The sequence below is a fragment of the Trematosphaeria pertusa genome (assembly GCF_010094035.1).
Source record: "Trematosphaeria pertusa strain CBS 122368 unplaced genomic scaffold BU26scaffold_24, whole genome shotgun sequence".
Taxonomy (NCBI): Eukaryota; Fungi; Ascomycota; class Dothideomycetes; order Pleosporales; family Trematosphaeriaceae; genus Trematosphaeria; species Trematosphaeria pertusa.
In genome coordinates, this window is record NW_022987235.1 from 616,622 (window position 1) to 640,357 (window position 23,736).

The 23,736-nt window shown below is 40.0% G+C and overlaps 5 protein-coding genes across 5 annotated transcripts; 2 read left to right on the forward strand and 3 right to left on the reverse strand.

Annotated features, from left to right (window-relative positions):
* Positions 1-8,542: 8,542 nt before the first annotated feature.
* BU26DRAFT_535385 (uncharacterized protein) lies at positions 8,543-10,064 on the reverse strand (the record flags this gene model as incomplete). Its single annotated transcript, XM_033831282.1, has 4 exons — positions 8,543-9,205; positions 9,241-9,504; positions 9,550-9,765; positions 10,014-10,064. 4 exons carry the CDS (start codon positions 10,062-10,064, stop codon positions 8,543-8,545), a joined length of 1,194 nt encoding a protein of 397 aa, XP_033676495.1.
* A 1,133-nt stretch (positions 10,065-11,197) lies between these two features.
* Positions 11,198-12,082, reverse strand: BU26DRAFT_535386 (uncharacterized protein; the record flags this gene model as incomplete). Its single annotated transcript, XM_033831283.1, has 2 exons — positions 11,198-12,016; positions 12,056-12,082. The coding sequence occupies 2 exons, from the start codon at positions 12,080-12,082 to the stop codon at positions 11,198-11,200; spliced, it is 846 nt and encodes a 281-aa protein (XP_033676496.1).
* A 160-nt stretch (positions 12,083-12,242) lies between these two features.
* Positions 12,243-13,157, forward strand: BU26DRAFT_586106 (uncharacterized protein; the record flags this gene model as incomplete). The annotated part of the gene is made up of 3 exons (XM_033834650.1): positions 12,243-12,314; positions 12,364-12,929; positions 12,983-13,157. 3 exons carry the CDS (start codon positions 12,243-12,245, stop codon positions 13,155-13,157), a joined length of 813 nt encoding a protein of 270 aa, XP_033676497.1.
* A 170-nt stretch (positions 13,158-13,327) lies between these two features.
* Positions 13,328-15,940, reverse strand: BU26DRAFT_535388 (AAA-domain-containing protein; the record flags this gene model as incomplete). The annotated part of the gene is made up of 5 exons (XM_033831284.1): positions 13,328-13,663; positions 13,723-14,202; positions 14,361-15,416; positions 15,471-15,789; positions 15,840-15,940. 5 exons carry the CDS (start codon positions 15,938-15,940, stop codon positions 13,328-13,330), a joined length of 2,292 nt encoding a protein of 763 aa, XP_033676498.1.
* A 2,269-nt stretch (positions 15,941-18,209) lies between these two features.
* Positions 18,210-18,452, forward strand: BU26DRAFT_440690 (uncharacterized protein; the record flags this gene model as incomplete). Its single annotated transcript, XM_033824409.1, has 1 exon — positions 18,210-18,452. A coding segment is annotated over one exon (243 nt), but the record flags the coding sequence as incomplete, so codon positions are not given.
* Positions 18,453-23,736: the final 5,284 nt, after the last annotated feature.

Sequence of the window (23,736 nt, forward strand, 5' to 3'; positions counted from 1 at the left end):
AAATATAGAGATTATTAATTAATATCTTAATTAGCGTCTACGTCTATTTATTAACTACTACTAGAATAATTAGTTAGACCTTCTACTCTATATAGACTAGGTATAAGCTACGTTACTATATAAAACTATAGAACTAATAGCGTACAAAATTAAATTTAAACACTAGCTAATATACTACTAGAATTAGAAGAAGTATATAATAAAAGCCTCTACTCTACGTAAGTGTCTCTTATGCTAGAAAGCTTAGAATTTTACTAAGAAGTAATATAACGCTATAGAAAAAGCTACTAAAATTACACAAAGTAATCTTATAAAAGCGTAAGCTAGGTAGGCGCTCTAAGTAAACAAAAAGCGCTAAGAACCTAATTTTATAGTAGGCAACCTTATCTATATTAAACCTTATAGCTTTTTAATAAATTAGCCTAGTATAAAGCTTAATTAATAGATATATAGCTCTTACCTAATTATTACTATAAAGAGTTACTTCTTCTAGCTCTAGCTATCTACGTATATACATATACACAACGTCTTTTACACTAATTAGCTAAGAAAAGCCTTAGAGCTATTACTAGAGTAGGTAGAGCCTAAGTAGCTACCTATTAAAGTTAATAGTAATCTAGAATAGCCTATATATAAAATTCTAGATAGCTATCTTTATTAAAATTATCTTTAATACCGCGCTATATAGGTTACTTATAATTCTAACTCTACCTAGTATAATACTATAGGCTTTATTAACACTCTCTATAAGGTAAAAGACCTTTATATAGTATACCTAGATAAGCTAGAGCTACTATTATAATTAGATACTTAGATTAAGGCGTATAAAAAAAAGAAGACTCTAGAGAAGATAGTAGAGAATTTAAAACTTATAAGAATAGAAGACATAAGAGTAACGCGAAGGCGCTACTAAGAAAAGAGTCTATAATAAAGCCGCCCTATAGACGTAGAAATAAGCCTTCTAGCTTAAATCTCTATAAGAATAAAGTAACTAGAGAGAAGGTAGTAGCTATAAAAGCGCTTCTAGTTTAAAACTAATATAAATATACTTACTATAAGCTAAAAGAGATAGTTAAGAGTATAACGTAGAAGTTTTAGAAGAAGAGAGACCTAGAAGACGTATTTTAGAGCTTAGAGATAAGCCCTCTCTATAAGAGAGGGTAATATAATAGTCTAACTTAGCTCTACCTAAGTTATATAACTCTACCTAGCGTCTTAGTATAGATACCTTATATATATAGAGAGCTCTTAGAGTATTCTTCTACTTCTTACCTTTAGATAGCTAAATTTAACCTAACCTACTCTACTAGTATCTCTTATTCTTATAGCTTATAAAGATAGTACTACCTATAGCTAACTTACCTAGCTAGGTGTTTAGAGACGCTTATAGTAGTAGAGACTATAGAGCTAGCTCTTATACGTTTATAGAGAGCTTTATAATAGAGATAGTAGTATTTAGTAGAGACTTAGTATTTTTAGGTAGTTTAATAGTATAGATAGTTTAATAGTAAAGTACGTTATAATATAATAACTAATAAAAATTAGAATAATAACTTAGTATAGAAGCTTATATAGCTACGTAAAAGCTCTATAATATCTAGACTATCTACTACTAATAGCTTTTATATACTCTCTATCTTTATAAAGAAGCTCTAAGAGCTTTTTCTAGAAAAGCTAGATAAAATTATTAATAGACTAGTTAGCTAATTATTTATACGCTAGATACTTAAATAATAAACCTATATATATTACTAGATTACTACTAACGTACTTACTAAAGAAGATACTATATATATAGAGTATTAGAATTTATAGTAAAAAAAAAATACTACTTTAGTAAAGATTTAATAGCTATAAGTATAATTATAATCTTACTCTAGAAGCTAAATACTATCTACTCTATTAACTTAATATATAATATATCTTATAACGTACTTTATAAGTAAGCTAGCTATATAAGTAAGTTAGCTACTTTTACTAAGTCTCTACTAAAAATTATCTTAACTACTATAAGTTTAGCTATATATATAGAATTATTCTTTTATAAAGCTAGAATATAGCTTACTCTTTATACTCTCTAGACTAGCTAAATTTAAAGTAGGTAACGCGTTATAGCTATATATAGAGTCTACTAATTAATACTATATAACTAATATAATAAAGTTACTTTATAATATAAAAAGATATCTAATTTAATAAAGCTTATAAAGAATAAAGAGTAGATAATAGTTAAGTATATACTTAACCTAGACGCGTAAGAATTTACCTCTTAGCTTACTACTATTTAAGATATAGCTAATAAGCTACTTACTAAGTAGAGAGAAAAGGTTATAGGTAAGAACTAGCTAAACTACTTTATTACGCACCGTTCTAAGCTTAAAACTCGGCTTAATTACTAGTATAACTATTAGAGAGTAAAGTAAGAAGATTCTATAATTATTTAGGTATAGTTTAACCTAGTAGGTAATATAAAAATAAAGTATAGTATTACTAATAAAGATACGTATAATTTTAATAAATCTAGCTTTATAATAGAAATAATATTACTTTAGATAGTAGTTACTTAGCTCTAAGAGATAATTATAACTAAAGAGTCTTTAACTAGGTAATTATAAGTAGATTTTAGTAATTATAATAGTAAGAGTAGTAGATAATATATAGGTTCTACTATTTCTTATTATTATAAGTAAGAACTACTTCTTAGCGTAGTATAAGAGTAGCTAGCTACTACGTAACTAGGTTATAGCTATCTCTAAAAGTAGCTAGATAATAAATAAAGTAAGTATTATATAGTTAAAGTACTTTAACACGTATACTAAGAGTTATATTATAGGCGTATATTATCTACTAATTTTAGATAGCTATAAAAGCTATAGCTCTATTAAATTCTAGTAGTACTATAAGAAGAATAAAATTATAGCTTTCTATATACTAGTATATTTATTATATCTTCTATAGCTACTTAATATTAGCTACTTCTTACTATTAAAGATAGTATATAACTACTAAGTTAAGATTCTAATATATAGCTATATTAACTACGTTATAAAAACTAAGTTTCTACCTATATTTTACGTAGCTTTTTACGCGTTAATTATAGATAATAATATTAGAGTAGAATTTAAAAATACTAGCTTAGTTCTATTTAACCTAGATTTAGTAGTATTAAAGCTTAAAGTTTAATTACGTATACTAATACTCTCTACTACTAATACTACTATCTAGAAGTATAAAATACCTAGTAATCTTATTAAAGTAAGATTCTAATTAACTCTAATTTAATTAAAGATTATATAGTACCTTAATTTATTACTAACTTATATTATTAAGTTACTTAATTAGCTTAAGAAAGGTAATAAGCTAATAGTGTATTAGCTAGTACTTATAAAGTCTAAAGTTACCTAGCTTTAAGTAGCTAACGTATAGAAAAAGAAGCGTAATTTACGTAAAAGAAAGTAGATTTAGAAAGAGAATACTCTTATAATTAAAGCTAGCTTATAGCTAGTTACTTAAAGAGAAGCTATAAATTAGAATAAGAGTAAGAAGTAGCGCAAAGAGGTAGTAGTACATAATAGCTAGCTAGCTTAGTAACGCTATAGACGCTATAATAAGCTAGAGTATAACGTATAAACGTGCTAGGTAGTTAAAGATAATATAGATAAGTTAAATAGCTTATCTAGATTTATCTTAAGTAGCTTAGAGCTAGAAAAATTAGAATAAGATAGTAGCTTTTTAGTAGAGGCTTAGTAAAAGTAGCTAACTTACTTATAGAGCTAGCTTACTTATAAAGTATATTAAATTAAATACTATATATATATAAGACTAGTATATTACTACTAGATAACTTAATTCTAGGTTCTTATCTAACTATATATATACTTACTATACTACTAGTAACTAAGTAACGCTTAGAGAGCTAAATAAGACTTTCTACTAAGTTTCTAGACTTTTTCTTACTATTAGATAGTAAAGTTATTACTTTTAAATAATAAAGAGATAAGTTATAAGATAAGCTTTAAGCTAATTAAGACTAGTATATAGAAGAGATAGTAGAAAAGACTAAGAAAACTATTATTATCTATATATATACGTAGACTATAAAAAATATATACTAGACTTTCTCTATAATTCTATATACTCTAAGAAATAGTAGTAAGCTAATTTTCTATAAATATATAATTAATTAGCTAAAGAAAAGCTATAGAAACCTATATAAAAAGTTAAATATCTACTATAATTTCTAGAAGCTATATTATTAAAATACTACTAACTTTATATACTTCTAGATTAATTTCTTCTACTTTATATAGAAGCGTTAGCTTTTAATAAACTAATAGATAAAGAAATTCTATAAGAAGCTTTTTATAAATCTACGTATATAGATAGGTATATATTAATATTAGTATATAAATAATTATAATTAATATATAGACTTTACTAAAGATTTTATCTAAGAGCTTACTCTAGAAGAAGCTTACGTATCTAGAAAGGTTAAAAAGCGTAACACGCTTACGTTAATACTACGTTACGCGTCTAGTACTCTTCTAGGCTTTCTACTAGCACCTAATAAAGCTCTAGTAATTAAGAAGCTAATTATCTACTTCTAATACTAGTAACCTAGCTATATAAGCTATAATTACTTAAGCGCTTCTACTATATAGAAAGCTATTAAGAACGTTAACCTAGAGAAGCTAGTAAAGTCTATAAAGCTTATAGAGCTATAAGTATCTAAGAATAATATGTTAGAATATAAATCTAATAATTTAGAAAAAGTCTAGCTCTAGAAGAAGTCTTTTCTCTAGAGCTATCTACTAGAGTAATAAATCTACGTAAAAAGCTATTTAGTAGTTCTATATTTACTCTACTTTACTAAATATCTATAAATAGTCTTACTATTAAGCTTAGAGGCTTAATTAATACTAGAGTAGGTAGTTACGTTCTAGTATACCTAAAGTACCTTTAGACTCTTTAAAAAAACCTTTATATTAAGTTATTATATATAGAATCTATTTCTCTAGCTAGTTATAATAGATAACCTAATAGCTAGATAGATAAATACTTTAAAGCTAATTTAGTACTAGAAAGCTACTAAATATATACTTACTTTATATATTATAATACTAGCTACTATAATATAATAATTAGATATAAGCTACTTAAAGAAGCTAACGTTTAGGTTAACTATAAGTAGTATATACTAATATAGCTAGATACTAATTAATTAATTAATTATAAACGTAACGCGTTTATCTTTATATAATTATCTTAATTCTCTACTAAAGCTTAAGTAGCTTACTAAGCTAATACTAATTACTATAATACCTTAATATTAGTTATAGAAAAGCTAAGAGTAATATAATAAGAGAAGAAAGAATTATAGTACTAGTAGCTTTAAGAAAATCTATATAAGATAGATAGGTAGCTTAAGAGTCTTAGCTTATCTACTAGGTTACTTTATAAGCTAAAAAAGCTACCTATTTTATAAAAAATATGCCTAAAGACTAGGCTTAACGTTAATATAGTTAGCGCTATTATCTTTATAATTAACGCGTATAGAAAAGATATTATAATTAGATCTCTTAGTATTTATAAGGTTAATTAGCTTATTACTAATAAAAAGAAAATCTCTACTATTAATTCTAAGAAGAAACTCTACTAGTTAATTACTTAGAAGCTTCTATTTCTAGAATATACTAGCGTAACTATAGCTTATTTCTCTAAAAAGAATTCTAATTTACTACTACTAACGTACTTTACTATTAAACTGTCTATACTATTAAACCGTCTACAATTTCTTAGCAACGAAAATCAACGAAAATCAACCCGTTCTTCTTAAATAACTAAGCGAAACCGTAATATCTTTCTATAAAAATTTATATATATATTCTTTATAGTATGTTACACCTTATATTAAAGTTGTAATAAGATATATTATATAATTAAAAAGCTATATATATTTAAGTAACTTTTAAGAAAAATCTAGTTTACTTCTAGTTAGTAGTATTATATCTCTATAATAATCTATAAAACTTATAGTATATAGTATTTATAACGTAATAAAGGTTTCTAGAAAATTTCTATAGCGCTAGCTTGTCTAGATATAGCGTAATAAGAGATAGAAATTTATAAGAAGTCTTTCTAGAGTTTTCTTCTCTAACTATATATATATATTAATAATCTAGCTATATAAAGTTATATATTATAAGATTATATATACTATAAGTTTTTTATATATTTAGAAGTAATAATTTTAAAATAGTTTTAGTATCTTTCTATCTTTCTATACTATACTACTAAAAAGGCTTTACTTTTAAATAACTACTTAAAGCTACTATATTATTAGTTAATAAGCTCTATATAGTTAAAACTAACTATAATATATAAAATAATAAGTTTATATAGCTAGATTAACTATATATATATATAGTTAGAAGAAGAAAGCTCTAAGAAGAAAGTTTTCTAATTTCTATCTCTTATTACGCTATACTTAGAAGAGCTAGCGCTATAGAAGTTTTCTAGAAACCTTTATTAGGTTCTAAATACTATATACTATAAGTTTTATAGATTATTATTAAGCTATAATAGTACTTACTAGAAGTAAAGTAGATTTTTCTTAAAAGTTAGTAAAATACGTATAGCTTTTTAATTACGTAATATATCTTAGTATAACTTTAGTATAAGGTGTAAGATACTATAAAGAATAGATCTATAAATTTCTATAGAAAAATATTAAGGTTTCGCTTAGTTATTTAAGAAAAGCTTGTTGATTTTCGTTGATTTTCCTTGCCAAGAAATCGTGGGCGGTTCGATGGTGTGGGCGGTTCGATGGTGAAGTACGTTACCTCTTTGTTACTAAATAATCTACGTCTAAAGCATACCCCTTGCCTCCCCGTACGAAAGTACGCCTCGGTCTTAGTTAAGAGAACAGCTCGTAATAGGTAACTACAGCAGCTGTCCCGGATTCTGCTATTAATTAAGCTTTGAAATAGACGAGAGCACGCATCTATCTTGCATAGATGCATTAGGAATAGGTGGAAAGGTAGAACAGATAGACGAAGTAGCAACATGGGTGGGTAAGGTGTAGACTCTAGTTGCCCTAGTCGATACTAATGCTTAGCAATGCATACAGAAAACTATGCCTAGGAGAATCCTCTTTGTCTTTCTTTTCTCGGCCGGGGACACTAGCCGGCGAGAACCGGATTGTAATTAATGGGCAACCTTGGTTATATTCTTTATCTATGCTAGTTTAGTCAAGCTAGTGTAATGAACTATAGATGCAAACTTACCTTCTAAGCCTAGAACCTCCAGGTCGCGCTTGCCCAACGTGGTAGTCTCGTTCGTAGCTCGAGAGATGTAGAAATCACATAGGCGTTGTCTTTCCTTGCGACCGAGTGGCTGATATGGGATGAAAAGATGGACCCGGGAGCTTAAAGCCTTGTCGAACCGATCTACATGATTCGTCGTAATGATTATCACACCCTGATACTGCTCAAGTGAAGGCAGAAGGGTTGATACCAGAGCGTTTCGTTTCGTGTCCCCACGATGACGTTCCTCAAGTAGAGCGTCTGCCTCATCCAGGAGGAGAACAGCGCGCCACGAGAAGGCAAGCTCATAGAGTACAGTGGGACCCGGAGACGCTCCGAAACGGCTTCAGCCCTCAATGTTTTGCCACTACCAGACGGGCCGTGGAGGACGAGCGCGATACCATCGCCTTTGCCCTCCACAATGTCTTTGAAATCTGCAGTACTTGGTCTTAGAGAATTCCATCCGCAGAACCGCTGCGGTCGGTTCTTATTCGATGCTGTAGGCTTCCAGTTTGTCTTGCCGGTTTCGGCTTCCCATTGGGTGGCAAGGCCGTAAATACCGTCCTTCTCGAGAATGACCGTTCCCTTTTTAAATGTCACTGTGTTAGGGCCTAGCCAGAGGTCCATGTCCCGTACGTTCGCTTCAGCGTTCCAGTTCTCAGAACCAGCATACACAATCCTCGTGATTGGGACCTTCTTGGCGCGTATTTGTCGAGTCAAAGTCCACAACCACAGACCGAGGATTGCCTCAACTTGTGCGGAGTCGATGGTCCGACCGATCTCGCCTGGCGCTTTGAGAATGACCTCGATTGGAGCAGTTGCTTGACTACCCTCGACTGAGGCGGCTGCTTGAAGGTAAAGCTTAATTTCCTTCGTTACTAGCTCCTTCTTGATTAGACTGGCCGCGGCTAGAATGGCGCTAGAGAGCTGGCGTGCTTTCGCACGTACTCTAACGCATGCATCTTCCTAGTTCTTACATTCTGAATCGTCTAAGGGGTGGGAGGGATGATGGCCGGTTAAATGGGCGAGTCGCGTACGGATTCGGGGCAAGTCGTTGCAGTTGAGCTGGTCACTGCGCTTTGAATCGCTGCTCTGTGTTTCTTCAGCCCCCCTGCGGTAGCCGGATGTGCCGACGATGTGCCAGGACGATCCCTCATGCGATTCTAACAGGGCAATCTCAAATGCTAGCCAGTCGAGCTCATGGCCTGATACCAGGTTAAGCTGGTCATGCTTGTCCTCTACGTCCCGATCAGGCTGTGAGACGAGCTTGTTCGCGTCCCTGCCAAGGCGCTGCACACGGAGGAGTCCACGCAGACGCTCATAACAAGAGTAATACCCAACTGGGCGAGAGAGACCCAGGCCTTCATTCCACGTAGGCCGATGAACTGCATGATGTAGCCGACCAGCACGGTCGCGACAGCGGCGATGGTATGTGGCTCGAACTTCCTTTCGAGGTCCTTGATCGATAACGTCCAGTAAAGGAGAGGATCTTCGTCTGTCTTGCCCTTTGCGTTGTCCTTTGTCTTGTCCTTTGCCTTGTTGACATAAGCAAACGCATCAAAGGTTTGGCCGCCAACGTCTTGCTTGGGCTGGAGCCAGTAAAGGTGACTATTTGAGGCGGATTCCCGTGGGCGTATGAATCGACGTTCGTCCGTCGTCTCTCCAATCAGAGCGGCGCAGCTCCACATGCCGCCACACATGAGGATGGTGCCAGTGATGGACATGGCTGGTGCGTAGTCCCTGGCGGCCAGCGTCTCCGCGTTAATATTCCATCTGAGAATCCAAACACTGACTCCGGCAAAAGCGACGACTCCGGCTTGCAGGACAAGCCCCACGACAGCAATAGCGAAGAATACCCAGTCGTTCTGTCTTTTGATGCCGACGTTGAGCGAGAGATTGGGCTTTTGAGCGAATTCCTTCCGGGGTTTCGGGGGACTAGGGAGATGAGAGAATAGCCATTGGCGACAGGGCTTTCTCTCCATTCGGTCCCGTCGGAGCTTTCCCGACAACAGTACTCCTTGAGGTAATACTTGAAGGGGTACAACCCTACCTCGTCTGGAGAGTGTAGGCGCGGAACATGGACGAGTTCGAGGACGTTTGGCTGGCCGAGAACACGCGTGATGCCGCCTTTGTAAAACAGCTCGCACACATCGCGGCTCGTGGACGTGCAGAGTTCGGCCTCGACAACGCCATCGCCTTCCTAAGACCTGCCGATGAAGGCCCGGAGAGATGGGTTTCCACATACCCGAATGGTGGAGACGATGGTAGTGAGGATGCCGATCGGAGCCATGGCGAAGATGAAATAGTCCAGAAAGTCCGTGCTCTCGCTCAGGTACTGCCGGGTCATGGACTCTCCGAAAAGGGCGAGAAGAGGGCCTATGTCTGTGGCTAGATTGTTGGAGAAATCGGACAGGTCGTCGGCACGGACGCCGATGAGGGCGATGGCGCAGACGATGAAGAGCTAGTACATGGCCATGGCTGCTAGGGATGGGAGAGGTTGATGTAGTTTAATACAGAAACGTTTGTTGTGTAGAGTGACGAGGAAGGGGAAGGGGAGAGGGAGGGGGAGGGGAAGAGGATGGAGGGACCAGATAGTATTGAGGACGAGCCAGGCAGGAAAGGCCGTCTCTGGCTGGATCCGCGTCAATCAGCTTGCAGCTTCACGAATCAAAAGAACGAATTGGGTTGGCAAGGTGAGCACGAACTGACAAATAGAGAACGAGCTGCAGCGAAGTAGGGGATGTCGGGCAGGCCGCACATGCTATATTGGGACCCCGGACAAGTAGGCACGCTATCCGTGGCATTCCACTAGATGCAGGGCTCGACGGAACGTGGCCGGGGTGCCCGGCTGGCGCGATAAGAGGCTGTTTCCGTCTTGTATGGTGCTAACGCACTGGCCTTTTCCGCAGCCTACTGCATTAGCTAGAAACGATCGGGATGAGTTCGATCTCAGACTGCATCTAGAATGGCGGCCCAAGGCGCCATGGTCGTCGGGCATTGATGGATGCTCAGGGTCTGTCTTATAGAAAGTACATCTGCATTCCCAGTCAAAAGGACGAGTGGCTCTTGGATTAGAAGATTCTGCCATTACAACACATTCGGTTTTCTAACGGCACGGCAGGTGCAGAGAAGCTTTAGGGTCGGAAGCCCGTAGCTAGAAAACACACAGTCGCGCTACTTTGCAGAAATACCCGTGGCGTCACCTTTTGGCGATTCGAGGATAACTACCAGCTGCTAGACTAATTCCTCGGCAGCGCCGACAGGTTTCTAGCCGTCCCGAAGAGGGATAATCAGGCCCTTTACTCTCGTCCCCCTCCTTCAGCCAAGATCAATATGTCTCTCGCCAGAACTTTAGTAACTGGCTGGATGCTTAATTCTAATACGTATGCCCAGTTTTAGCTCAGACTCTACAACCTAACACTAAGTTCCGCCAGTGTTAATGCGCCACGTTGCTCGCAGTTCAGCTCGCACACCTAACGATCGACGCTTTCCAGCGCAACTTTACTAGTAGCAAATGCATCTCGAGTTATTAACTAGGAGATCGTACGTGTTGTTTAAGCTAGGGTCTTGCAGAATGTCTGTAAAGATCTCGAACAAGGTAACCCAGGCATTAGCATCCTCGAAGAGCGCTTTGCCTGCGTAGTCGTGCTTGTTCCGAATATGCGAGACAAGCAATAACTACTAATTAACAAGCATGTACAATAGACCTCGTAGCACGGCCGTAGCGTTGTTAATCCGCGAGTCTGTAGCCTAGCACAAGAAGTAGAACAGGAGATCCGTATTAGGTATCGACTTCTTTAGCTCGTTCACAATGCCGCATAGCAGCATCGTCTTGCCCTTCCCGGGATCGCCCTTGATTATAGTAGGCGGATCCGCGGGTCGTCACGCCATCGTTAGAAGTCGGGGGTTTTGAGGATCCAGCGGTATGCGTCCTTCAGCAAGCCACCCTTGGTGTCCTCGATGCGCTTCTTATCATCCCGGGGATCGGTGAGGTGTAAGTCCTGGATACATTGCTCCAGCTTGCCGATTTCCTCTCGAAGCCGTTTGAAAGCGCTTGCTATCCCTTCGCCGTAGATAGGAGCTACATACACCCTAAAAATGCCGAGTAAAGAGTACGCTCTATCTTCTTCAAGCTTAGGCTGGCGGTGTTTTATCCATAACAATCGCTCATTAACGCTAAACTGAGACAAAGGGGCTCCTTCAAGCGCTAACTCAGGAATAACCGTAATCTCGTGAATCTGGCGCCTCAGAGAATTCTTGTCACCAAGTCGCCTGCGTTCCCAGGAAAAGAATTCGACCGAACTTGGCGCAAGAAGCTCTTGGAGTGTCCAACCACGAGTGAACCATCTGCTGACTCGAAAAGCCGGCTCCCAAGTAAATTCGGAGGGTCCGTCGCTAGCTTTCCCCTTAGCCGTCGAAACATCCGACAGGTAGACGTAACACCGAGTCGCGTTGCGGTACCAGGAAAACATGGAGTTGATAGCCTGCGAGAGCTCGGCCTTGTTTGCTTTGTTAATGCAACAGGTGTCAATCCAAAAGTATTGCAAGCCATCTTGTCCAGCTTGTGCTCCGCAGAACCGGATCTTCTCATAGCCAGGTTTGGCCATGCTACAGCCATTGGTCAGGTCATCAAAAGTGACCTCCTCAGTGTCCGGACCCCAAGTGTGTGAAAGTATCGCATAGGGAGGGATTGGCTCATCGCCAACGAAATTCTCGGTCAGACCAAACTCGCCAGTATTGCCGCATCATACGAAGAATTCCATCACGGCATGGGCCATTTGATAGGTTTGAGGAAGGGCACAAGCTCGTCGAATTTATTGAGGGCGAGGGGAACGGAGCCATTCCCAGCAGTGACAGAAGAAGAGATGAGCGCATATCCAACACGGGACACTCCGCCCGGGGAGGTTCTCTCGAAACCACCTAGTTACGAAGGAGGCGATGCAGGGTGCAGAAGTCACCAAGGAATCCGCGAAGAGTATGGAGATGCGGCCTCAGCCCGTTACGCGAAAGGTAGGCTTGCTCATCACCATGCTCGCAACCACATCTGACCCTCTTGTAGGCCACGTACGGTTACAGACCTCCCCCCAAAGTCCCTTGGACGACATCCACCGCGATCGGACTTAAAGCGTTCTGGAAATGGTTTCTCACACCAGCCGGTTTCCTCATCACTCTATACTGCTTGAACGTGGTCGCATGGGGCGGTATGCTGTTCCTTCTCCTCTGCAACGCTGCCCCCGCCATGTGCCATCCAGACTGCAATGACTTACAATCGCCGCGAAGGATTTGGATAGAGATAGACTTACAGATTCTTAACGAGCTCTTCTGCGTTACTGGCTTCGGTCTTGCTCCTTGGAGATTCCGCGATCTGTACTGGTGGGGATGGTGGCGGATCGGTGGCCCAAAGCGCAAGCAGACCGGCATAAGAAGACTGGCTGGGATCCATCGAGGATGGCTTCGCCTCCCTGGCTCAGATCATCTACCTGAAGATGCGTCTGCTTCGACTGTCAGCTCCGAAGATCCGGCAGTACCGATTCCGCACGCTAAGATACCGGACCCTCCGCCTACCGGAATCCACGCACCACCCACTAAAAGCTGGAAGATGGACTTTGTCGTCTGGATGAACGTGTGGAATACTTTCTTCAAATCGCTCTTTGCTTCTACATGTGGCATTACAATAGATACCACAGACCGTCATGGGCGACCGGTCTTTTTGTCGCGTTGGCCAGCATCGTAGCTGGGGTGGGAGGTATTATGATGTTCCACGATGTCAAGAAAGTCGAAGGAGTCCCCGTGTTATACCAAGGCTTGTCGGAGTATACCACAATGCGCCCAACGGGTCGCTTGAAGCTGTAGGCTTTGACGCCTTGAAATAATTTGGTCTAACCTAGTAGCACGGGGGCAGTGCTGCGCTTCCATTCTGTCTATCTTTGTATGCGTAGCTTTCCCAATGTCTAGTCCCTGCCGGGAGCGCAAAAGAGGCTCGAGGCCTTGAGGCCGAGTGGAACCACAATCCAATGCTGTGCTCACGTGTACAAGCTTCTGTTGGCTGCAATAGCTTGAGACATGACTCTAACGAAGCGGCCAGGCACGTCCTGGTCCTCCTTGGCCGTCTTAATGGCCGTCAAGATCTTCTTGATGCCGACCCCTATCTCTGCGCTGCCTGTAGATTCCTGAATCTCTCTGATAGCACGCTGCTGATCGCGATCTGAAAATGCTCCCGAGCCCTGTAAGATGTGCGCGAGCTCGGCTTGCGTGTTGACGTTTGGCACTGCGATCTCTGCATCGAACCGGCTGAACAGATCCAGCTGATTAAGCACCGACCGCTCGGTCGTAGTCGCGAAAATCAACAGGCGGCGATCCTGTGCTTGTCAGTCTGAGCGCCTTCAAGCCCTGAGGTAGGTGCCAGCTTTTAGCTTACCTTGGGCGGCTGCTTCGCAAGCAGAACTTTGAGTGCCACCAGTACCCTATTGCTGAAGAGCGCTCCAATGGGCACCCAGTCGATGAGCAATTCAATGTTGTCAATAACAACGATGCTGAGAGGGCTCTTGTATGCATCTTGGAAAGTCTTATCAAGCTGCTGTACCTTCTGCATCTCACTAAAGCCAATCATGTCCTCAGGCGATATGAGTTTAATGAACGGAAATTCCGAGTCGATGGCCATTTTCGCCGCCAGTGCGGTCTTGCCGCTACCTGGTGGCCCGTGTAGGGCAACAGAGAGAACTGCTGTTGAGCCCTTACGGACCTGGTTGATATAGAGCCTTGCTTCCCCGAGTATGTCGTTGATAAATGGAGAGAAATGCACGATGCCGTCGAGTAGACGTTTCCCGAGTTCCTCTTCTGCTGCACCAAATAGCGGCTTTACCTCTTCGAGTGCATTCAGGAAGTCAAGGCGGTTGACCTATGTTGGACAATCAGGTTAGCTAAGCTCATCCAGAGGGGTGTCAACGACTATGGCTAGCAAAGAATCTGCGTGAGGCCTTGCGAAATGCCGCGTTTTTATAGCTGAAATCTACCCTTCGATGCAATGCAAGCCAACTCAAATAAAGAGTCACTTACCTTTATATTTTCTACGTCAGGGTTGATAGAAGCCATGGTGCCAACTTTGATATAGCGGTTGAAAGCAAAGGACGAGGCTGCTCTGACTAGACCATTGATTTCGGCGCCTGAAAAATTCTTCGTTAGTTTGGCCAACTCTTCAACGTTAACATCGCCGTCGATGACGTTGTTAGCACGCATTTTAGTTGTATGAATCTTTAGGATCTGAGCCCGGCCCACCATATCTGGAAGGGAGATTTCCATGTGAACTTCAAGACGACCAGCACGCAGCAGCGCTTCGTCAATCATGTCCATTCTGTTAGTCATGCCGATGAGAAGAATGTTGTTTAGCTGCTCCACGCCGTCAAGTTTCGAGAGGAGTTGATTGACGACACTGTCACCAACGCCAGTGCTGCTGCCTCCGCCAGATCCTCTCTGCTTGCAGACGGCGTCCAGTTCATCAAAGATAATAACATGCAAGCCGCTCTCGTCACCCTTCTCTTTGTATTCCTTCTCTGCATCGGCAAAGAGTTTTCGGATATTCTCTTCGGACTGACCAACGTACTTGTTCAGCACCTCAGGCCCGTTAATAACTTTAGGCTCTCTGGCATTCAACATCTTACCAATCTGGCGTGCGATTAAGGTCTTGCCAGTTCCTGGCGGACCGAAAAGAAGAATACCTCGCACGTGCTGGATACCAAGCTTTTCCACGAGGCTAGGTGGGAAGATGCGAGAAGCGAATGCCCTCCGGAAAATGGCGCTGAATTCGGTATCTAGGCCGCCAATGCCCATGTCTTCGAATTTAAACCCAGGCTGAACAATGGAGTTAGCAGCAAGACGCCTACTGGAAGCCTTCAGCTTGATGTCGGTTCGCGCATCCTTGAAGAAGTCGGCTTGGGTGTGCCGTGTGAGGATACCTCGGGCATTAGGGTCCCTAAGCGAATCCCTAGAGGCGGATTCCGCTTTCTCCATGGATAGATCGACGAGTTGAACAGTCCGTATCGACAACCTGAGAACAATGTTCTTGACGTCCATGAGCAGTTGTTCTCCAGGCGCAAGGACCTGGTTCTCGAAGTTCTGCAAGTTGTCAGGTCAGTACCACCATATCGCGGATGATTCCTGCGAACGTACCTTCTTAAAAAGCGCTCCAAGCTCTTCTTGATCATACAGCACTTCAGTTGTCTTCCTTGTGGCAAACCCAACCTCAACTTCAATGTTTCCCAGGTATGACTGGCCGCCCTGAGCGAACGCATCGTAAGGTTCGACAGTGACCACGTCTTGAGGACCGAGCGAGATGCCCGCCCATGTTCTCTGCGCATCCGACAAGCCAATTTCGCCGGGACGGCAGCCCTCGAAAGGCCGCGCGGAGAGGACGTAGTTGTGGTTGACCCGTATGTAGATGTCAGAGCCGTCCCGCGAGGGCGGGAAATCTTGTGGAGACACGGCAGCTCTGTGCGAAGATCAGTAAGAGCATCCATATATTGTGCTAAGGAGGCATACAAGTTGCCGAATGCATAGGCGTTGCCTCCAGGGCTTTTAATGGGGTGAAGTTGAACAGGTCTTCCGCAGCCCACGCCTGGTGGAGGCCCTCGTGTAGGCATACGCTGGTCGTAGTCTTGAGGCGGCTGGTCATAGCCCTGAGGAAGCTGATCTCGGTATCCGCTCATCCTAGTATCATGCCCTGGCGCTCTTTGAGGTGGCGGTTGCTGCTGCTGTGGTCGACCGTATCCGTCGTTGCGCGCGAGCGGGCGTCGGAGTCTATCTCAATTGAACGTAGCGAAAGAAGTATTGCTGTGCCGTTCAGAAGCAGCGAAGGCTACGCATGGGAAGAAGGCAGCAGTAATAATGGCCCGTAGTAGGCAGCAGTGATAACGGCGCGGAGTAGGCAGCAGTAATAACGGCGCGTAGTAGACGGCAGCGCCGTTTGGGGGTGAGGCAAGATCGCGTAGAATAGGCCTTCGGGATTCGTCCTACCAGGGAGCAACTTCAGAGTCAGGATTGTCCGCTGGTTGCTGGTTGTATCATCGTGGTTTCAGTGGGGCCAGCTTTCGTGAGGCTGAAGCTTGGACCCATCACCCTACCCCAGCCCCAGCCACGTGCCCAGCCACTTCGCCGTCAGATAAGCGTGACAGGTTCGCTCCCGTCTTCGATTATCGCTCCACACGCGTTCGCAAGAGACGCATTGTCTCGCATGGAGGTGGACGGGGGCGGTAGGAATGGGGTTTGGTCGGGCACAAACGCGGCAGCCTAGCCGAAGTGACGTGCACGGCAACTCGCTCCGCTGTGCGAGAATGTTAACGTTAGTCCTAGCTATCCCGGTTAGCGGGCATACAAGAAGATACCACACTGCGTTATACCGAAGAATTGCGTCTGAATGCGAGACAACGCGGTGCGCTGCTTCTACTGTGCCTTCCCAACTCCCTTTGGGTGGGGATCTTGGGGTGGGGTGCGGCTGATTGCACAGGTGTGTCATCCAGTCGTGGCTGTACGGCTTCCTGTGCCACTGCAGCCCTATCTTCTTCAGCCGGCTGGTTGTTGAGCGCACGTCGCCTCGTGTTGTGGGCCGTCCTTTCCTGCTTCACATCACAATGGCGAGTTGCAGTGTCCAGCCTCGCCGCCTATTCTCCAACACGCAAACCAGGGCGGACAGGTGCCGGCACGAATAGGGCGAGAGCTGGGAGGGCCAGCCTGACTGGAGCTCGCGGAGGCACGACAGGGAACTGTGGCTGAGCATTCTCGGGCTTGCAATTGGTTATACCCCGCCGCATGACCTCTCAGAGGGTACAGAAATAGAGGATATTGCCGACGCTATCCCAACTTGCGAGAGCCGTGGTCCTGTCCCAGACATCGCCGGTTCACGACCGCAGCATCAAACCTGTGCCGCCCCGTCTTCATGAGCAGGCTGCTGAAGCGCTTCGTTCACCCGGGCTTGCCATCGTCGTGCGAGGAAGACTCGAAGCCCCTCTCTCCCCCGCTTCATGGCTGCCTGGTCCCTCTGCCGCAGCGGGGCCGTAGCAGGGTGCCAAGGGTTGAGAACGGCACAGTCCCTGGGCTGATGTCTCATGGACCCCAGCGGCAGGGAATCTTCCCCTTCCCTTTACTGTATTCAGGAGCGGACGCTCGAAGGAAGCATGCAAGACGCCCCTCAGTCGCAGGTCCAGACGAGGCTGTGTTGGTGGCGCTCAGGCCGACGTTGTCCCGGACTCTAGGTTTAGGCTGGAAATGTTTGCCCCGCCCTATTCCGTTTTCGTGCTAATGCAAGCAGGATTGGAGAGTTGCGCGTGTGCCTAATAGAGCTAGTACTAGACAAGAAAGTTCCTCCTAGAACTGTTTCCTAGCGGCTAGAGCTTTAACCTTATTACTAAGCCCCCCTAGGCTGCTGCGCCCCCATTCCTCCGACCACGAGTCTTCACCAGCGCGCCTCCTGTTTCGTGCTCGGATGATGCGAGACAAATCTACTCTGCTAACTAGTCTCCAGCATCGAACTCCCCACGCTCGCTTTTATCCCTCCGCCTTTCGACTCCTCTCGCCTCTCGAACCCATACCATGGGGGATAACGGAATCCTGCAATTTCCTGCTAGCTTTTCTAGGGACAACATCCTAGCACATGGCATTTTAGGTCTAATACTTCTCGACGAGGCCTCGCAAACTGTTGTTAAGTCCCTGCTTAGTTAGGGCAAAGCTAATATTAACGTAGAACAGCGCATTTACAAGCGCTTTAAGAAACATAGTAGACATAAGAATATTATGTAATACCTTAGGCCCTATAATATTAGTATTCGCCTTAAGTATATTTGTATCTACAATTTTAGAGGTTATATTTACGCGAACAAAGTTAACTACAAGTAGAAGATATAATAGGCGCAATAAATTATTAGCGCGCTCTGTTTCGTGCATATAAGAGGGGTAGTCTATAGTAATCTAAACATATTTAATATTCTACTAGATGCAAACCTTAATGCGAAACTTGCAGACTTTACTAGCTTCTCTCTAGATAGATCTCTACTACTTGTTGTAGTTACAGAGAGTTATAGAAGACCTAGAGATACTTATTATATTAAGGCTAATATTTTTGTATTTAGTTCTACGCTATATATAATTATAATAGGTTAGAGCCTATATTATAATCTTTCTAATTACGAAATTAATAAGCGCTTTAAGTATAGAAGTTTTCTATAAATAGATTCTCTTAGACTACTTAGAAAGATTATTTCTAAGTGCTAGTGTAATAAGTACCTAGACGTAACAAGTATCTATAAGAAAATTAAAGGTATGTAATAATTCTTAATCTAAAACTAGCGCTTTTTATATTAATTAGCTATTTCTACGCGTTGCTCTACTAGATTCTACTTAATAACTCTAGCCTAGCTCTTATACTTAGTAGAAGGTTAATTTAGCGTATAGTAGGCTAGAAGTAAATATACTAATTTTAACATAGTAATATTAAGAAAGGTACTTAGAGTAAGCTCTAGGTCTAGTTGTTAAGCTAAATATAATACCTATCCCGCTTTTATTCTTTACTTAAATAGCCTCGTTATTACATTTTAACCTAGTCTTCTTAAACTCTTCGCAATCTAATGTATCTGTGTCGCGAACTATGTTAATATACTTAGGTTAGGCGGTATATTAACTATACTTAACTTTATTTTTAATAAAGAAGCATATTACTTATAGATAGAGAAGCAAGAAGAATATAAGAGAAGAGCAATATCGCGTTAAGATGCGAAGTAATATACTATTATAATACTCTATATACTATTTATTACTAGCGTATAGTTCGCTCTTAGTACGAACTACACCTCTTATTCTAATTGTTACTAGCAGACATAGGCTACACTCTAGCAGTCTTCTCTGCTGTAGCACTACCTTTCTGTAGTACTACCCTGTTAATTAACAGGCTCCTCTCGACTAATAGTTCCTCCGCTAATATTCTATCTTCTTGGCGGCACACTAGTATATTACTCTATAGGCTACTAGCTGCTTGCCTATACCTTCGTTCCGCCTTCCCTTCGTTCTACCTTCCCTTTGTTCCGCCTTCCCTTTAGTTAACAAGTCTTAGACGTTATCGGTTAACACTATGTTTTAAACTAGACCCGTCCTCTCTTCTAAAGCTTAGCTCCCGCGAGAAGAATTATCTAGAATAGCGTTCTACCTAGACTGTCGCCTTCTAGTACGCGGGCCTTTTAGCTATTATCTCTAAGAAGAAGCCCTGGCTAGCAGAAACTCGGCTAACTCTATTCTACTTAACTAATAGGATATAGACGACTATTCTACTAGTAATAGACACGTATAGCAAAACGCTCTCTATTATCTACTTAGACTATGGCTACAGCTATGCGGCTAATATTTAAGTCTAATATTAAGGGCTTCTTCTTTCTAGCTAATCTTCCTAATATAATAGACACAGTAATAAACAACTTGTTAATTCGCAACCTTACTAGCTTCGCGGGTTTTAAGCTAAAGATTCTTAATATCGCTAAAAAAGTACTCTCGATTTAGCGAGTTTCTTGGCGCTCTCCGCCGCCTAACAGACAGCCGCCTAACAGTCTAGAGGTATTAAGCTGCTAGCATATTGCGTAGGAACTGTCCGGTTACGCTACAGGCTACCTAATAGGTCTACCCGCGTCGCAGAACTAACAAATATTTAGTACTAAGCTATACAACACTTAGCTCTTCTTATAGGTCTACGTCTATAAACGCTTTAACCTCTACGTATTTCTCTACCTCTTATAGAACGCTTAATACGTTATGTAGAGAAAGTATACTAATAGTGTTATATAGTAGACAGATTAACCGCGGAATACGTATTACCTTAGCCTATCTAACTAAGTAGGAAAGAACATGTAATTGCTTTCGCTAGCAGTTTTATGTTATACATAGAGTTTTACTACGCGATAGAATATTAAACAATTAATAGCTATCTCTAGAAAGCGGCCGCCATGGTATAATAAGTAGCGGGGAGAGGGACGAGGAGAAGTTCGCGGTGTTTGTAGAAGAGGTAACGGCTTGTAGAAAGGCGTTAGGCTTTCGCTTAGGCGGCCGCTAAGGCAGCGAGTTAGCGATAGAGGCTAGAGGTAGCCTGTAAGACACGGTCGACCTGTTATAAGGAGACTCTTACAGGCGACGCAAAACGGGAACTAGAATTGCGTTACTAGGTTCTAGCTCTTAGTAGACCTAAATAGCAGGCAACATTACGTTCTAACTAGAGACACTACTACGTAGCTTAATAGAACGGGTGCGTAATACGAGTTTAGTCTCTCTAATAGTACTTTCTAGTGCTAGATAATTACAGAATTAATACGCGCGTGTAGAGCAAGAAGGTAATAATCTTAGCCTATATAAATTAGTTATTGTAACCTATTAATCTACTATATAAATAAGAACATGCCACGACTATTATATCCCTTCTAAGTATCGTCTTAAAAAACCTAAGACTATATACAGGTAGCAAGAAGGCTATATAGCAACTCTAATTTTATAGGCTTAGAAGATATAGTAGACGCCTTACCCGTTTAATTGCTTAACAGGGTAGTTAATACCTGCACGTAATGCTAGAAAATATTCTAGTTCTACGCTACTCGGCACTTACATGCCTTAAAGCTATTGTACGAAGCGTGCATGCCCCTAAAAGACATGCATCTAGAGAGAAGAGCACCGTTAAGGGCGGAATAATAAGAGAATAGTTCGATACGATTCGCAACATACCTGCATGCATCCCTATAATAAGAGGAGTGGCGCTATTGCTTCTGCAGCCGTGCTTAATAGTACTAGGAAAGCGCAGATAAGCGTAGTAGAGATATAGCGCGCGGGCGAGTAGTGTAGGAAGAGACGTATATAGATGCGATTAATCTTTAGTCTATTCTCTCCCGTTCGAATTACTCCTCTATTAACGCATCTATTCTACAGAGCATTTACCCGCCTGGTTACGCTTCTTTATAACTACGTTAAGTTCGTCTTTACTTATATTCTTAGGGATATTACTATTCTTAACCTTAACAGAACTTATTCGTTCTATCTCTCTCTAGCAGCATAACCTTTACTGTCTAGTGTCGAGTCCCTTCTTCTAATAAGTACTTTCTGCTATGCCAAGGTAACCCGAAGCTTTTACCTGCCTATTCTTACCTAAAATTAATATTCTTCACCTACATATATTGCGATAGCCTTCTATTCGAATATATACTAACTATCTATCTTTAGTAGCTATACTAAGATTAAGCTACGTTTCTAGTTGTTATCTCTTACTATATAAAAGTAGATTAAAGCTTTTACTTACTCTTATACGCTATAATAGATATTAAAATAAGAATAAGTAGAACTTATTTCTAAATATTATATTAATATTTATATAGAACTATCTTTACTATTTTTTATACTCTACCTCTAAGACTTATCTACTATATCTAGCGATTAACAAAACTACGTTCTAGATAATACTCTCGAACTCTCGAGATAGTAGAGCCGTAACTCTATATCTCTTAATAAAGAAGCTAACTAGAACTACTAAACTCTAAATAGTAGTCTAAATAACACTTTAAGAAACTAAAGTAGTCTAATATAGTTAAGCTCTACTTTACCTTTTATATCTACTAAAGATAGAAGGCTAGCTCTAATAACTCTTATAGTAACTAAAGTTCTAAACGTACTTATAAACTTTCTTAGGTAATATAGTTATATAATTAGAATTTATATAATTTATAGCCTAGGTTTCTTTAGACTTAATACTAATTTAATTAAACTTATTATTAACGTATCTATATATTACTTTTAACTATTATTATATTTATATTTCTACTACTATATAAATAGTTAAGTCGTGCTTACTAGTTCTCTCTTATTATTCTTAAGTTTCTAGTACCTAGAGTACTCTACGTCTACTTTATATCTCTATATACTATTCTACCTTTAATACTACGCCTAGATAAGCTTATTACTACTATAATTCTAGGTAACTAGTCTTCTCTCTCTATAAAGAGAGGCGCTGTATTAAATTAATATATATAGCTAAGAGAGTAGAAAGTAGTAGTTAAGAAAAAGATTTTTTATAGAGTATGTATAAGAGAAGTAGCTCTAAGAATACTACTAATTAAGATATTCTAGATTCGCGAAGTCGAAGCTATAGTATCTTAGGTAACTATAAAGACTCTAAAGATAAAGCTAGTGCTAGTCTATCTAATATCTAGAGAACTTACTACTAGACTAGATAAACTTACTATTCTTCTTTCTTTCTAACCTTGTAAAGTTCTCGAATAGGTAGAATTATAGACTTAGAGAAAGAGAACTAGTTAATAGAAGATAAAGTTAATATCTAGCTTAATTTTAATCTACTCTAACGTCTACTTTATAATACTAGATAATATTCTCTTTAGTTTTCTTTTCTATAATATACTATAGTTAAACTACTATACTTACGTCTATATTCTCTTCTACTTTATAATATCTAGTCTATTCTCTTTGCGTAAATAATTACTTAATTATTTAGGTAACTAAGAGCTTTACGTCTATTTATTTAACTCTACTTCTTAATTAGGTATTAGTAACTACTTAGAAGTACTACCTACTACTCTATTAAAACTCTTTATACTATTTAAATATATACTTTATTAACTTCTAGAATTACTTATAATTAGATAAAAAGGTAGAGATAACTAGTTTAACTTACTATTTATCTAAAAGTTGTATAGTTATAAGTCTAGTAAATATAAGAAATTAGTATAGGTTTAAGAGGTAGTACTATAGAAAGTACACGTAATAGAGAAATTCTACTATAATTACTATAGCGCTAGTATCTACTACTAAGTTTCTACTATGTAACCTTTAACGCTAGATTTATTCGCGTAGCTATAGGCTATCGTGTTTAGGTTTTTTACTAGGCCTAAAATACCTTACTAGAGAGTTAATTCTCTACTTATAGCTAAGATAATCTCTATTTCTTATAAGCTCTATACTATACTATTATACTACTCTCTAGTACTACTAAGTCTAGAAAACTAATAGAGGCTATTTAGATATCTAGTAGAACCTAGTATACCTTTATATATAAGTTAGTAATTTAGAGAGTATGCTAGAGCTTTAGTTAGATTATTAGTATTCTACTATACTTAGACTAAGAAATAATACCTAGCTTAACTAAAACTAGTATATTAGCGCTAATCGCGAATAAGAGCTAGAGGTAACTTAAATTTAAAAGTAGTAGGTCTATTAGCAACTCTATATTTATATAAGCTAGACTTTAAATTATATTAGAATCTAGTAAAGATAGTAAATTAGTATATACTTAAGATATACTACTATTAGAAGTACGCGTATCTATACTAGACGCGTACTTATTTATTACTAGTAGCTTACTTACTAATATTCTCTATTTCTTTTAACCTTATTTATAACTCTTAGCCTATCT